At 37.0% G+C, this 15,570-nt stretch overlaps 2 protein-coding genes across 8 annotated transcripts; both read left to right on the plus strand.

The window, feature by feature from the left end:
* The first annotated feature begins 1,679 nt into the window (after positions 1 to 1,679).
* Positions 1,680 to 6,246, plus strand: pgfa (placental growth factor a). Of its 2 annotated transcripts, none has more exons than XM_046836657.1 (7): positions 1,680 to 1,815; positions 2,450 to 2,483; positions 2,575 to 2,771; positions 3,572 to 3,651; positions 3,770 to 3,799; positions 3,885 to 3,959; positions 5,759 to 6,246. In XM_046836657.1, the coding sequence occupies exons 1-7, from the start codon at positions 1,750 to 1,752 to the stop codon at positions 5,778 to 5,780; spliced, it is 504 nt and encodes a 167-aa protein (XP_046692613.1). In that variant the 5' UTR covers positions 1,680 to 1,749; the 3' UTR covers positions 5,781 to 6,246. The 2 variants fall into 2 exon arrangements, with proteins under 2 accessions (XP_046692613.1, XP_046692614.1); XM_046836658.1 differs by having other exon boundaries at positions 3,888 to 3,959.
* A 1,401-nt stretch (positions 6,247 to 7,647) lies between these two features.
* Positions 7,648 to 11,854, plus strand: cipcb (CLOCK-interacting pacemaker b). Of its 6 annotated transcripts, none has more exons than XM_046836733.1 (4): positions 7,648 to 7,705; positions 9,340 to 9,493; positions 9,597 to 9,772; positions 10,103 to 11,854. In XM_046836733.1, exons 2-4 carry the CDS (start codon positions 9,391 to 9,393, stop codon positions 10,943 to 10,945), a joined length of 1,122 nt encoding a protein of 373 aa, XP_046692689.1. In that variant the 5' UTR covers positions 7,648 to 7,705; positions 9,340 to 9,390; the 3' UTR covers positions 10,946 to 11,854. The 6 variants fall into 6 exon arrangements, with proteins under 6 accessions (XP_046692689.1, XP_046692687.1, XP_046692691.1 ...); XM_046836731.1 differs by lacking the exon at positions 7,648 to 7,705 and adding an exon at positions 7,949 to 8,235; XM_046836735.1 differs by lacking the exon at positions 7,648 to 7,705 and adding an exon at positions 7,949 to 8,235 and having other exon boundaries at positions 9,350 to 9,493.
* Positions 11,855 to 15,570: the final 3,716 nt, after the last annotated feature.

Here is a 15,570-nt window from a genome sequence, read left to right on the forward strand (position 1 = left end):
CATTGTTTATACATGTTGACATGGGGTGTATCGGTAGGAGAATGCTGAGAATGGACGTGGTAAAGGAAGACATGCAGGTGGTTGTTTGAAAGAGGCAAATGTAGAGGACAGGGGGTATGGACACTGATGATCTGCTGTGGCGACCCCAAATGGGAGAGGTTAAAAGAAGAAGAAGACATGTTACAGTTTCAAATGGCTGTCTTGTTGATATGTCAATGTCACTATATACATTTTGTCCTAAAGTTTAGGTTAATAAGTACACCTATTCCTCCTCTCTTTTACTGTTTACATTCCAAGGTATTTTGTGTGCGTTCCCTGACAAACGAATCCTTCTTATCATCTTGCAGCTTCTCTGTAACACTAAGTACCATATCAGTGAAGAGTCCTCCTTCATTCCACTGTTTCCTAAATAATCTTCAGGAGAGGAGAATGTGTGTCTGAAAGAAGTATTTTTTCCTTCCTTACAGCAAAGGAGGGAGATGTAAAATTTGGATTAATGTTTGTTTTACCAAATTGTGATGAAACAATGTCTTGTTAGCCATCATATCATTATTTACTTGTCATTAAGATAATGCAAGAAGCTATGAAACCTCACTTTCTCCTTATTCCCACTGGATAAATGATGTAGAATATTTGGCTTTCCCCCCCCAAACCTTTCTGTAAACTACACAACACTAATGGCTCCAGAAGGGAAACGGATAGGATTTCCTAAATGCAAAAATAAACTTTATTTCCAGTGAAAAATGTAATTACAAATCAATGCTAAATCCTAATAAATGTGTTATTTTTTGGGTATACTGTAAAGGGCTTCACTTTACTGATAAACTGCATGTACCAACACTAGAGGTCGATCGTTTCATCGGTTTTGCCAATTAATCGGTACCGAAAGTTGTTTGCTGGAACAATTCTGATTGGCAAAAAAGCAATACCGATAGTTTTTCCGGCTTGCGTAAGTTGCTGGAGCAACTGAGAAAAGTCCGCTTTCATTACGAGAGCGGCCTCTAGAGGCGAATCACTGACAACACGTGCTGTTTGTTTATACACGTAAGACTGCGAGCTGCATTGAGAGCGTTATATTATTTTGATTATTTATTAATTATATCATTATTACTATTAATTAATATATTCATATTTCTTTTATTTTCAGATTCGTTTTTTAGTTTTTATTTTTGTAATAAATGTCAGTACTATTTTACATGGAATGTTATGTTTGTTTTTTTAATCAAGTATACATTTTAAAAACTATCGGTTGATCAATCGGTTATTGGCAAGTGCAATCCAACCTAGATATCGGTGTCGGTAAAATCCACTATCGATTGACCTCTAATCCATACTCTGGGCTAATAAGAAATCAGCCCTAAATCAATTCTTCATGTTATTATCTGTTGTGTTTCAATGACTGTTGGTGGTGCTGTTGTGTTCGGTTCCACAAAAGTTACAAATAATTCTATGTAACATATATGATATATATGCCCCATATATGCCCCTTTTTAAAATAAATGTATAAAATGTATACAATCTTTAATTCTTTGTTTTTTTTCAGATCCTTTTCACATGTGTGCCTTTCATTGCATTCTACAGCTTTTGAAACCAATGAATATAATAGAATATTTCTTATAGTGGTGTGTGACAGTTGAATTCTGTCTGGGATAATGACGTCTCTTCCTTTTGGTGTGTGTGACGATGCATGCTTTTCCACCTCTTCTCTGCAAAGCTCTTTGGAGAGCTCTTCTGGAGGTTTGATTAAACATGTTCAGTTTGGTCAGACTAGCACAGATCTTAGCCACACTTTTTCTCCACATTCCACTGACAGAGGTATGATTTTGTTTGTACTTTTTTGTTGTAGGCTAAAACAACTATTGTATATTAATTCTTACAATTTGGTCTGTATTTGAAAATAAGAATAATGTCAGTGATCTGCCTTCAGTCTCTTACATGTTGCCATTGAGTCATACATTTTTTTAGTATAATATCGATTTGTAAAGCAAACAGAGTGATTGATGAGTGCTTTTTATTTTATGCGTTCACAGCATTGTGGATTTAAAGATTGATCTAAAAATGGTCAACTTTATCTCTCTTGTAAAACATGAAAATCTTGCTACTGTGTTAGGGTGGTGACAATTTGCACGTACTCCAGCTAATCATTGTTCCTACCCCATAATGTCCCTCACTTGCTCTAATTACTTGAGACTTTCTACGTGTTCGTTTCATCCTGACTTTGAATATGAGCCAAATATCCAATGGCCAATCACTGTGATCCCTACATTTAGACTCGGTTTGTTGCACAAAAACAATTAATAGTTTGACATTGTTCAAACCTCTTTCTGAATAATTTTCCCACTCAGTGGATGTCAGTGTGAGTGTGCGTTTACATGTTATGAGTCAATGTGTGAAATGAGTTGAAAATAATCAGGATGATCATGTCTATTATAAATTGTTGGTGTTGTAGGTCTCGGACACTAAAAGCATGGCCCACTCCAAAGGTAAAAAAATATATATATTTTTGCTCATATATCATGCTTGTGATCCATGTCATTAATTTCTACTCATAAAACTTATGAATTGATCGTGTAGTGATATTGTTTCATGATGTGTGGGCTCGGAGTGTGTGTCACCCCCTGGAGAGGCTGGTGGAGGTAGACCAGGAGTATCCCGGGATTGTGGAGTACATCATCAGTCCTCGCTGTGTGCCTCTTCATCGCTGTGCTGGCTGTTGTAATGATGAACTATTACAATGCACTCCTACCCTTACTCACAACATCACAATACAGGTTTATCATGTTACATATGTTATTTAGAAATGTGTAAACATACAGTGTGATACTTTCATGAATATATATCCAGTGTGTACTGAGTGGGGAAAAATATATGGTTCTTCACTCATCACTCAACTCTATGCTTTACATTTATGCTTTACCAGGCTCTAACACATTATATTTACATTTCAGTATGTATTCAGTTAATGCTAACGCTATCTATGTGTGTCTGAATATACAGTGGATAAGCCATTATTGACAAAGATGTCAAACATGAGGCTATCCCTAACTCAGTTAAGACCGGGGTAATTACTGGTTATTACAGGATATTTAACTACATAATTATTCAATGAAAAGGATGCATACAGAGATTGAATGATTGAACAGTAATAGCTCTAGATAGGTAACCTCAAAGTTAGTACTAACATGCAAGCATTATATTGCTTTTTAGAAATCCCTGCAGATGAAACTTACTGGTTAGAACTGAATTCTGACATTTTCTGAGCAGTAAAAATCAATGTGTGAATAATTGGATCGATATACAGCATGCAGTGTACTTCCTTTGATTACACTGTTTTCAGCTATTTTTACATGTACTGATTATCTGGAGATAGCGTTACAGGAAACTATCAAACAGTGTCACATAAAGCAAACATTATTATAAATGCAGGCACATTTTTGTACTTATGATGGCCGTCACATATAATGTTTGATACAGTGCTTCATCTTGATCCAGAGAAATGTCCCCACTGTGGGACGAATAAAGGTGTATCTTATCTTATCTTATCATTCAACACATCCTCTTTTCTCCCCAGCTGTTAAAAATAAGCCCAGCACAGATGACGGGGCAGTATGCAGAATTTTCATTTTTGGAGCACCACTCCTGCGAGTGCAGGTATGGGAAAATCGAACAGCATCTAAAAAAACACAACATTCTTTTATTGAAGTTAGTGAATTTCTTTATTGATGTTACTCTTTATTAGCATCTTAAAACACTGCTATTTATTTCATAGACCCAAACAGAATATTATCAAATCTAAGAGGTGAGTATTTTGTCAGAAACTGGAACATGTTTGATATGTAATCCCAGTTATGACCTTGAATTAATAATGGTTTTCTCTGCTACAGCAGGCAGTGGCTAAGTAGGCCATACAGGGGAAGAAAAGAGAAGAAAGGGAAAGGGAAAACAAAACATGGTAGCAGGTATGCTCTGCCCTCTGCTGGTTATGATTCGAGTTTAGTTCATTCATTCATTTTTGTTAAGTACTTAAAGACGTGCAGGATCCTTAACCAATGCTGAGAAACACTGGGGCAGGTATACACATTGGATGGGACACCAGACGATCGCAGGACACCATAAACAATACACACGTTTCCTGTCTACTTACTACCATGTGCCAAAAAAAAAAGCTTTGAGCCATACAAAATGTGCTCATACACAGGTTTTATATTTCCGAGATTAGCTTTCTCATCAATATATATATATATATATATATATATATATATATATATATATATATATATATATATATATATATATATATATACAGTACAGACCAAAAGTTTGGACACACCTGCTCATTCAAAGAGTTTTCTTTATTTTCAAGACTATGAAAATTGTAGATTCACACTGAAGGCATCAAAACTATGAATTAACACATGTGGAATTATATACATAACAAAAAAGTGAACTGAAAATATGTCATATTGTAGGTTCTTCAAAGTAGGCATCAAGAGAATGCCAAGAGTGTGCAAAGCAGTAATCTAAGCAAAAGGTGGCTACTTTGAAGAACCTACAATATGACACATTTTCAGTTGTTTCACACTTTTTTGTTATGTATATAATTATATATATATATATATATATATATATATATATATATATATATATATATATATATATATATATATATATATATATCAGTGGCAGGCTGTGCATTTGATACCTGGGCCTTCAGTCGGGATCTAATCCACCTCTTAATACCACTACTATCACGTTGCAATTATAGAAACCATCAATACATCAATACCAATTATTAAGAGAGAGGCATTTCGCATATGGAGGGTGAATACCATTTTACTAAAGCAAGCACCAAACCTCTACACTACAACCGCAACTGTACCACCTACATCATCTGGGGCAGTTGAGAATCAACTAATATAATCTAATAACATGACAAAAACATAAAAATGTAAATAAAATACAACCTGCTCACCAGAGATGCTGACTCATAATTTGCACCGCTCCTCAGAGGCTGTGATCCAGTGGTACCGCTCGTATTCACTGGTCTGAAAGTGGCGAACAAAACCTTTTTCCGGGCTAAAACAAGCTAGCTAGCTTCAGGGTTTGCCGACCTCCTCACGATGTCTAGCTTTTATTAAAAATGGATTTTTAAGTATGTCTGAGACCAAATCAATTTTTCTTCCTCCGTAGGCATAAAAAGTCTAACTCAGATGTATTCATGTGTGCAGAGCGCTACAGACATGTTTTGCCAGTCGAACTTGGCTTGGTTTCTCTCTGACCAACCAATCAGAGGACGGAAAAATGCTGACACTATTCTGGGCAAGCTAGCTGCCCTGTGAGGCGAATATGAAATCTGATTGGTTAAAGAAACAGATTTAATTCTAATAGATACTAAGGTAAAAAAGCCAGCGGAATAGACTTTGCAGGCCCTGAGCAGATTAAATTGACATGGCAGCACATAGAGGCTGAAATCTGATTGGACAAAAAAAAAATCTAACATCCACATACACGTACTGGAAGCAGTGCAGCCAAGAGAAACTCTACGAAATAAAGAGAATAAATTGTTGGGAATAAATTAATACAATTTCATGCAACAAATATTAGAATTTAGGTTGTAAATGTAGGTCAGTGCTTCTGATAGTGTTTAGGCCAGCAGTAAAGGCTTTGCTGGCCCTGACCGCACACCACTATATAGTGTACTGTATGGATGTCCACTGGCTGAAGCTTTTCATCAAGTTGTTTTTTTTTTCTATTGTAGGTATCATAATCACTTCAGCTAAGAAACCCCTATCTTTTTCTTCTTTTTCTTTTAATCAAAGACATTGACTTTTTTGCATTTGGAATGAAAGCCATGGTGAGTTATTCTCTCAAGAGAAGATTTTGCAGTCTACAGACAATAAGAAATCCTCCGGGAAGAATAGAATAACACAGTTAAGGCTCTGTAATCCCCTTCTGTTGTATTGCTTGCTTAATCCCTCTGCTGTGGAGAGTGTGGCCATGAAAATAACAAGGAGAAATGACTTTGTGACAAGAAGGGTGACCACAAAGATGACTGAATGCTATTATGATAATCTTTGATGATAATCAGTGCCAGTGCATGGGCTCATCTCCACAAATCAGTATTTGCATGTTTGTCCTGCACATAGCATTTTTCTTGTACATAGAGAAAGCCAGTTATGTCTAATGTATGTAATCAATATTAAATTATTCAAATATGTACCTGATTTTGCTTTCTAATATATTCAAAGTATTCCAATTTCTATTTTAAATGGTTACATTACTTTTTAACTGTTATGAAATTATATGTGCTATCAGTTTTTCTTTTTCCAATCTTTGTAACAATGTTATGTGCTGACGATGTATTTTCATTATGAAATAGTTACAGCAATAGTTAACAAATTGTGTTTGAGCCAAGATCACTACTAATCTGTTTTGACACTGCAATTTAATGTATGGCAGAATTTAGTCCTTACAGAGAGAATGTTATGCATTCAAAAACAAGTGCAATGGAAACTGAAAATAGTAAATGCTATTTTCCATTAAATGTAAAATGTTTCTGCACATTTTTTATTTCCTGCCATAGGTGAAGAAATTCTCTCAATTTGGTTTAGTGAGCAATTTAAAACGACAAAGTAACCAAAATGTCTTCAGGATGCTGTAAAAAACCTTGAGCTTAGTGGGTACTGTTGTTGTGTGTGTGTGTGTTTGCTTGCTGTATGGTCTCATTACTACTTTAATAAGGTATTTTAATTATTAAATAAAGTCATTACTTATGTTTATGTTTGTTCTTCCTTTACATTTTTTACAAGATTATAACACATAAGTACATGGTTAGCCATACTTAGCTCACTTTTCTCCTAATAAGAGTATTTTGTATGTCACTGAGTACAAAAAAACAGCCTTAAAATTGTGAATTATAAAAAGAGCAAATGATTAAGCAGATCCCTATATGCTGTAAACAGCCATTTGCAGTAAAATTATCATTATTGAAAGGGTTTATTTTTCAGTGTCGTTAATTCGGCAAGCCACAAAAATTGATCAATGTTCAAAGAAATTGTTCCAGGTGCACAGACCAAATACCCCTAACCATAGTCTGCTATTTGATATTGTCTGTCTGATATTTGCATCCAATTTAAATAGATTTAAATAAATTCACATAATAAACCCTCCATTAAAAACTTGATTAAAATTACCACCATTACAGATGGTCCCCAAGTTACGATGGTTCGACCTACGATTTTTCGATCTTACAACGACGATCATATCTCCAGCGTAAGTAGAGGAATACCTGTATTGGGTCCTTGAACAAGGCCCTTAACCTTGTCTGCTCCAGGGGCACTGTATCACAGTAGACCATGTGCTTTGACCCCAGATTTCAATGTACATGTGACAAATAAAAGCATCTTATCTCTTACATACACCCTGAGGTTTGCACACAGCACAGTCTACCAAATGTTTTTTTTTTTTTTACAGATTTTGATGATTAATAGCACAGACAGGTTGGCACTGCAGCTGTTTCTAAGTGTACATAAATAAATATATATTGTATTATACGCATGCGCAGTACCACGCCCCCCACGGGACAGTACGTGATGTACTTGATAACTGGGATTCTTTGAGCTGTCACGTTGCATAGCTGAACGTCTGCGGAACTGACCAATCAGAAAGCAGGATGAGATTTAGTGGGCGTGGATAGTTCGTGCGGGTACGTATATGTTTTTATTACCGCCCCTTTCCACTGGCTATAATTCATTATTTAATATATGATATATGCATATGGTGTATTATATATTTATAATATATTTCAATATTCGACAATTGTGGTTGTGAGAAGAAAAAAAAGGAAAAAAAAATATTGTCGTGTAGTTGTTTTTGGTTAGTAGTCTTGTCGTGTGTGTGTGTGTGTGTGTGTGGGTGTGTGTTGGCTAGCTAACAGGTTTCCCAACAGCATTCAGGAGGTAAAATTTGAAAGCTAAATGCAAAGAAATGTTTGCAAATGTAGCAAAACTGTATAGAGGGTCTGTGCGCGCGCGCGCGTGCGTGTGTGCGCGTGAGAGAGTGCGTGCGTGTGTTCTCGTCTCATCCGTGTTGCGGGTACACACCTCAGCAACAATCCACGATACAGTACACGAGACAGGAGCTGTCTACGTAGAACATATACACACACACACACACACACGCACACGCGCGCGCGCACACATACACGCACGCGCGCAGAGGGACAGTGAGAACCAGGTAGGCTCGGTTACACAGACTTTCTGTTTTGCTACAGTTTTGCTACATTTTAGAAATTTCTTTGCATTTAGCATTTAGATCTCACCTCCTGAATACTGGTGGGAAACCTGTTAGCTAGCCGACAGTCGCTAAATAGCATTGCTAGCTTGCTAAACGTAGACTACAGCACTAACGTCGCTGGTGAGATTAATACAGATATAATACTTATACAGTAAGTGGGAAGTTTACTGAGTAAATATAATTTCTGTATTTATTAACGTTGCCTCTTTAGGATGACAAACACGCACTAAATGTTAAACTAGCGCCCGGCTAGCTGCTAATGTTAGCCGGCTAACTCGAGTAAATCCCCCAATCCTACATGAACTGGTCCGGTGGCTCAGTGTGATTATTCTTATTAAAGATTTTTACTTTTTACATTTATACTTTATCTCTTCTATGTTTATATACTTTTTAAGGACTGGTACCAGGGGAAGAGTTTTATAGTTACACAAATCTTGGACAAAACATCAACGTGATACATTAATAAATAAAATGTAAAAGTTTATGGACACCTGACCATAAGATATGTATGTATAAAACCCCTACTGTGTTAATTTGTGCTCATTTAGCCACAAGGGTGTTAATAAAGTCAGGTGATGATGTAGGGTGAAGAGACCTGAGGTGCAGTCAGCATTCCCATTCATCCTAAAGGTGTCCAGTAGGGTTGAGGTCAGAGCTCAGTAGAAGACCACTAAAGAGCTCTATAGCAGGAGATCTTCCACTCCAACCCATGCAAAGCATATGTTCCTGAAGCATTGTTTGTAAACAGGGGCATCGTCATGTCATGTGAGCATCTGACATCTACGCACAATCTTTGCACAGTATATTGTATATTACTATGTATTCATATATTATTACCTTCTGTACATTATCACCCTTACCCCTGTAAATATGGACCTCGTACCCTTATTTATCACACTGCGGTTTATTTATTATAAATAGGCCACTTATGCACTTGTGGTTAGATGCTAACTGCATTTCATTGGCTCTGTACATGTACCTTGCACAATGACAATTAAGTTTAATCTAATCTAATCTAATCTAATCTAATCATGCTTTTACCAGTTTTTTCTAGCAGTGTGAGTGTGGTGTGAGCAGACCAAAGGTGAATCCAGTATGAGCATGAAGGAAGACGGACTCATAACCAATATGGGAAAGTCTAAAACAAAGAGAATGGAGAAGTCCAAACCAGATACTGAAAGGGACTCTGGCTTCTCGGGTTTGTATTCTAAAATAAATCTGTGTTTTGTCAGGGTGGTTAGAGGGGCTTTTTGTTTGTTTGATTAAAAAAAAATGTATTTTTTGTTTTGTTTTTTTGGTAGATGCTAGTTCTGAGCATCTGAGTGTGGTTGAGCAGACAGATACAGAGGATGCAGGGCAACCCGTAATGCAAGCTGTGTCAGGCACCAGGTCCCAAACATCTCAGCTGGCTGTAATAGGAGGATCTTTTCAAAGTCTGTCACCGATGATCATCATGAATAATGTTCTTCTTAAGCAGGTAAAACATTATTTCCCCTGACCCTTTTACAGGAACACTGTACCTAAACCCTGAAATGCCTCATTTGAAATTAGTATGTAATAAGGATAAACAAAACATGCATGTTTGTTTAAAAAACAACAACTACAATCTTATTTTATATTAGATATAGCACTAAAAGTCATTGTGTTCAAGCAATTCACATTAACATTCAATGTACATTCTGGATTATAATATATAAAAAGAACAGTGCAGCAAGATGTAGGCCAACATTTACTCTCATAACTTAACCATCCTGCAAGCTTAAACTTAAACAAACTCTTTTGTTTTTATGTATTCATTTATTGACAGCCGAGTCGAGATAACCCTCCCTCTGTAAAGTCATGGGGCTTCAGTCCAGCTGTTGAGGTGGTTCAGCAACCCCAAGTAGTCTTCCTCCAACCAGTTATCTCGCAAAGAACTGCTTCAGAACCAAAAGGACCACAGAGTAAACGCCGTAAGCACAAGAAGTACCTCCCCATCTTGAAATCCTATCCAAAAATTGCCCCCCACCCAGGGGACAGTAGCTGCACCAGTAGAAGCAGCAGCTCCACTATTACTGCATCAGTGAAAAGTTCTTCTTCGTCTTCCAGCTGTTGGGATCCTCCTGATAAAGACCAGCAGCAAGCTGAACAAACTAGTTCTTCTGGCTCCTTCACTCTAAACCACACTACACCAACTAGGCAGCATCTAGAATCACCTCAGCCCCATACACCACTCACTGATTCTACCACTGGCAGTTGTCCTGGTGTGAAAAAGCCCACAGCTGAAAGACTGGAGCCTGCAACAGAACCCACAGACATTTGTGATAAGACATTACAGACTCGACCACAAGCTGCCTTGGAAGATGACGTGTGCCAGAACACGGACTCCGACACCAGTGAGAAGAGGAAGCGTTTTTGCAACACCTATAACGTTCTAAGTAAATCAGGGCTGCTGGACATCACACTGCGCACTAAAGAGTTAATACGACAGAATCGGCGTACTCAGGTCGAGCTGGATCAACTCCGTGAGCACACGAACTTGTTTATGGAGGCCCTACAGACAGGAGATTTGTGTATCTGGAGCAAACTGCAGTTGAGTATGCAGGAGGAAAGTGAGAAGGAGAAGACTGTGAATACTGGATCAGAGACACAAAATGATCATATGAAATAGACACTAAAATCTATAAAAGAGACTTTTGAAGCAGTTATGCAAATGTTACTACTCCTTTATCCTGTTTTATTTCAACATGGCGGAATGTGTCTTAAGTTTGAGAACTTCCAAGGCGTGAAATAGTATGGAAAAAAAGACAAACTAAATATATTCAACTATTCATAGCGGTGTTCCCGGCAAATTGGACAAAAGGAACAGCTGGTAGCTCACGGCTCCACGGTCTCCAGTTCAATCCTGCTTTCTGATGACTATCTGTGTGGAGTTTCACACTGTTCTGGCCGTGTGTTTGAGGGTTTCCGCTGAGTTCTCTGGGCTTTTTTTTTTACCACCTCCAAAAACATGCAGAGAGGTAGATTGGCTTATTAAAAAATGGTAGGTTCTGGAACTATCATGACCACGATGGTGCAGTTACTATAGATAAATTAGAACTTTGGCTCATAATATATAATAATGATCAACACTTCTATAGAAACACAGCCACAGTAGTAAAGCCAATATGTCTATACAATAATATAAATATATTGTGTTCAAAGCATTTGTAATGGCTTTATCTTTTTACCTCAGTAACGTAGTTAGATCGTGAGGTTAACATAGTAAAGCAACATTGTGAATATGCTCATGGATTGTTAAATAGCATGCATTACATCAAAACTAATAATATGGGAATATGAAAAAAAGGATGCTCATAAATATACTGACATATCAGCAGGCTTATCACCTTATCACCTCAGCGATAGTACTAAAAAGTAATTAGTAATCAATCTATTGAATGTATAAAAGATCCGCTTAGTGCTGAAACAATTCTGTCCCTGTAGCGTGGATTTGTTTGCAGCAGTTCTCTACTGTGCTTCTTTTACCTGTGTTACCTTTGTACTATAATGTAGTAGCATTAAAGGATTTATAAATATCCAAGAGGAGCAGGTGTGTATCAGAAGCATGCATTGATAATCAGCCAAACCGAAAAGTCAGCAAATTGTATAATTATTGCATTAAAGTTGATCAGATTACATTACACAAGTATGTTTTTAAATGTCAATGGCAGGTGTTGGAGCCTGTTAGTTGAGTCCTTAGTTATAAAACTAGTTGCCTTAAAGTTACTACTAAATACAGTTGGCATCTTATGTCATGTCCATGAATGGTGGTGTGATTGACTGACCACTCAGAATAAGTGCAATGTGTACTGTATGACAGTACTATCAAAAAACTATATATACACACAAAATTTGGTGTTTTAAACAGTTTTAAGCGAGTGATGACAAAATGTCTTACACATGTTCTTCAAACACGGCTCTAACATTTCTCTGCTAAAGCTCTTGCGTTAATTAGAACTAATATATAGAAAAAAGTATAAACCAGTAAACAGGCTATGTATGGGCTATGTATACAGTAGATATTCCTGGTCATTTATTCTAGTCTCTGAGATTAGGTTGTGCATAGCTTACTGTACATATTACTAATATGTTTCATATTTATAATAGAATTGTGATGGCAGATATTTTTGCTTACAGGATGGATCATTTGTAGGCCCAGCAGCAGTGATTTAAAAAAATTCAAAGGAGTTAATGCTGTGACTCGGTTAGGCAAAAAAAGGAAATGTCAGAAGCAATACTCAATTGTTTTGAGGCAGCTAAAAGTTGACCACTATTTTTTTTTTTTTTAAACTGTGACATTTCCAATATGTGTGAAGCATAAATAATAAAATGTTTTAGCATATTAATCATAGCAGCGTTCTGCTGCCTTTAAGTATGGTATTTACTGTTGTTTACAGACAGAGTTCATGTAAAAATACACCTTGCTGACGAGATGTTCTGTGGGTTTTGTGTCAGGGTGGTTACCGTACTTGTGGCTCTTGCTATGATCTATAAATTTAGCTATAATATCATATTTACTCAACTTCATTTTATTTAAGCCTGTCAGCTTCAAATGTCGCATTAGTATCTTTATTTTTACAAATCAGTTGTGCCTCTTAACCTTCAGCCATTGATGTTTTCTTCTGTTATTTTTTTTACAGTGTCCTTGGGAGACATAACTGTCATAATCAGTGAGTCCTGGATCGATCTCAAAGACTGATCAAATATTGTATTTTTATATTTCATATTGTACATGTATGTGCAATTTTTAAATAATTACCATTTATTTTTTTAATTATTCATATTTGCAAATATTTATAAATATTTGCAAAATGCAAATATTCTGATTATTATATAAGAGGTTGAAAGCTGCATGTTTTTTCCCTCCCAAGTGTTTCTTTTTTTCTTTACCTTTTTTTATTATTGGGAAAGAACAATCCGTTTTTGATGTGAGACCAATACACATTTCCTTCTCCGTAGCCTTCCGTTATATGTCTGGAAAATTACAATCCAAATATTTGGCCCTTTTTTTTGTCATACTGTTCCCTTTGAAAGTATTGGATAAGCAAGGTCAATTATTTTGCTTTTGCTATACACAGAAGACATTTGTGTTTCAGATAAAAAAAAAAAAAAAAAAGATTTTAAGCTTAGAAAAAGATGGAAAATCAATCGGAGCCACTGCACACGGGGCATTGGGTTTAGCCAATACAACAATTTGGAATGTCTGGAAAAAGAGAGGAACCACTGCTGTACTAAAACAGATATCTAACAAGTTGAATATGGAAAATAACAGCACTTGATGATAGAAACAATGAGAGCTGTAAAGAAAAATTTCAAAACACAACAACCTCCATGGGGCAAGCAGAAAGGAATTACTATCCATCATTTTAAAGAAGAGGACATACCACAAGATTCAACTCATCAGCAGTAAGAATTGGAGGGCCAGATTGGAATTCACAGAGAGATGAACCACAACATTTCTGGACCCAAGGTAACCTGTATCAATGTAATGAGAAGAAATAAAGTGCGAGAGGACCTTAGTGACAGTGTAGTGACTAATGCATCAGTGTTTTTTTTTATCTGCTATTGTATTTGGTGCACTGATCAAGGATTATTTAAAACAAGATTTTAGTTATATGTGAGTAAAGAATGTAATTTGTTATGAATTAAACTACTAATTTAAAAACTTTACACATACAACATTTCGGTTAAATATTTCAATATATGGCTGGTTTGAATGTGCAAGGTGGCCCTGGTAATCTTTGTAGGTTTTGAAGTTTTATTGGTTACTCTGCGAACTAGTTCATCACTCGAACTTCCATCATGTATCATCTAATCATCTTTGTTCTGTACAAAATAAGTCTGCAAGATCAGAAAATGAAACAAAAATGATGAACCAAAAGTTAGCAGGTCATATAACATCATGGTTTCTAGTTGGCTTTAATAATTGTACCAACAATTAACAAAACTTCATAGTAATGTTGCATAGTGGTGATATAAAAGGGTGTAAATGTAAATAAGTATACTTGGGATGTATCTGAATACAAACACTGAACTTCTAAATAAAATCGTATTTCTACCATATCTGTACCATGTCTGTACAAACAACTGAAATATGTTTTATCATTTTTGAGTTCACACAGACTTCACAGTTTGCACAGGATAGTGTGGCCGAATGTTCCAGAGTGTCTGGTTCAGGGGTTTAAGAAATGTTCTACAAATTGCTATTTCCAGTGCAAAGAAAGTAAAGCAATGTTAAGGCACAAAACAATCATGCATGCATTGCCAATAAAACATTTGTCAACAAGGCAACAGTAGTAAAAGCATGGAATCATGATTAAATTGTTAGTTATAAGTTTCCCTAGATGTATTGTAACATACAAGACAGATTTTTTTTTCGTCTTCTTCTTTTGGCTTCTCCCATTAGGGGTCCCCACAGCGACTCATCTGTCTCCATACCCCCCTGTCCTCTACATCTGCCTCTTTCAAACCAACTACCTTCCTGGTGACTCCATAGTCAGCATTCTCCTACCGATATACCCCATGTCCCTCCTCTGCACATGTCCAAACCATCTCAATCGTGCCTCTCTCACTTTGTCCCCAAAGTCCTACTGTACATGCGCGGTCCCACTAATAAGCTCATTTCTAATCCTGTCCATCGTTGTCACTCCCAATGAAAACGTCAACTGTCTATTGCTCTGCTACCTCCAGCTCCACCTCCTGTCTTTTAATCAATGCCACTGTCTATAAACCGTACAACATCTCAGGTCTCACCACAGTCCTATAAACTTTCCCTTTCACTCTGGCAGACACTCTATCACAAATCACTCCTGTCACTCTTCTCCACCCACTCCACCCTGCCTGCACTCTTTTTTTCACTTCTCTAACACACTCTCCATTAATTTGCACTGTTGACCCCAGGTACCTAAACTCCTCCACCTTCTCCACCTCTTCTCCCTGCAACCGCACCACTCCACTGCCCTCCCTCTCATTCACACACATGTACTCTGTCTTACTCCTACTGACCTGCTCCCTACTCTCACCACAAATCACAATATCATCCACAAACATCATGGTCCACAGAGACTCCTGTCCGAGCTTGTCCATCTAACTGTATCACCACTACAAACAGGAAAGGGCTCAGAGCCGATCCTTGTCATTCCTACTGCACACTTCAGTGCTGTCACACTGTCCTCATACATGTCCTGCACCACCCTCACATACTTCTCTGACACACCAGACTTCCTCATTCAATACCACAAATCCTATCTGCAC

Source organism: Silurus meridionalis, chromosome 23, assembly GCF_014805685.1.
Source record: "Silurus meridionalis isolate SWU-2019-XX chromosome 23, ASM1480568v1, whole genome shotgun sequence".
NCBI lineage: Eukaryota > Metazoa > Chordata > Actinopteri > Siluriformes > Siluridae > Silurus > Silurus meridionalis.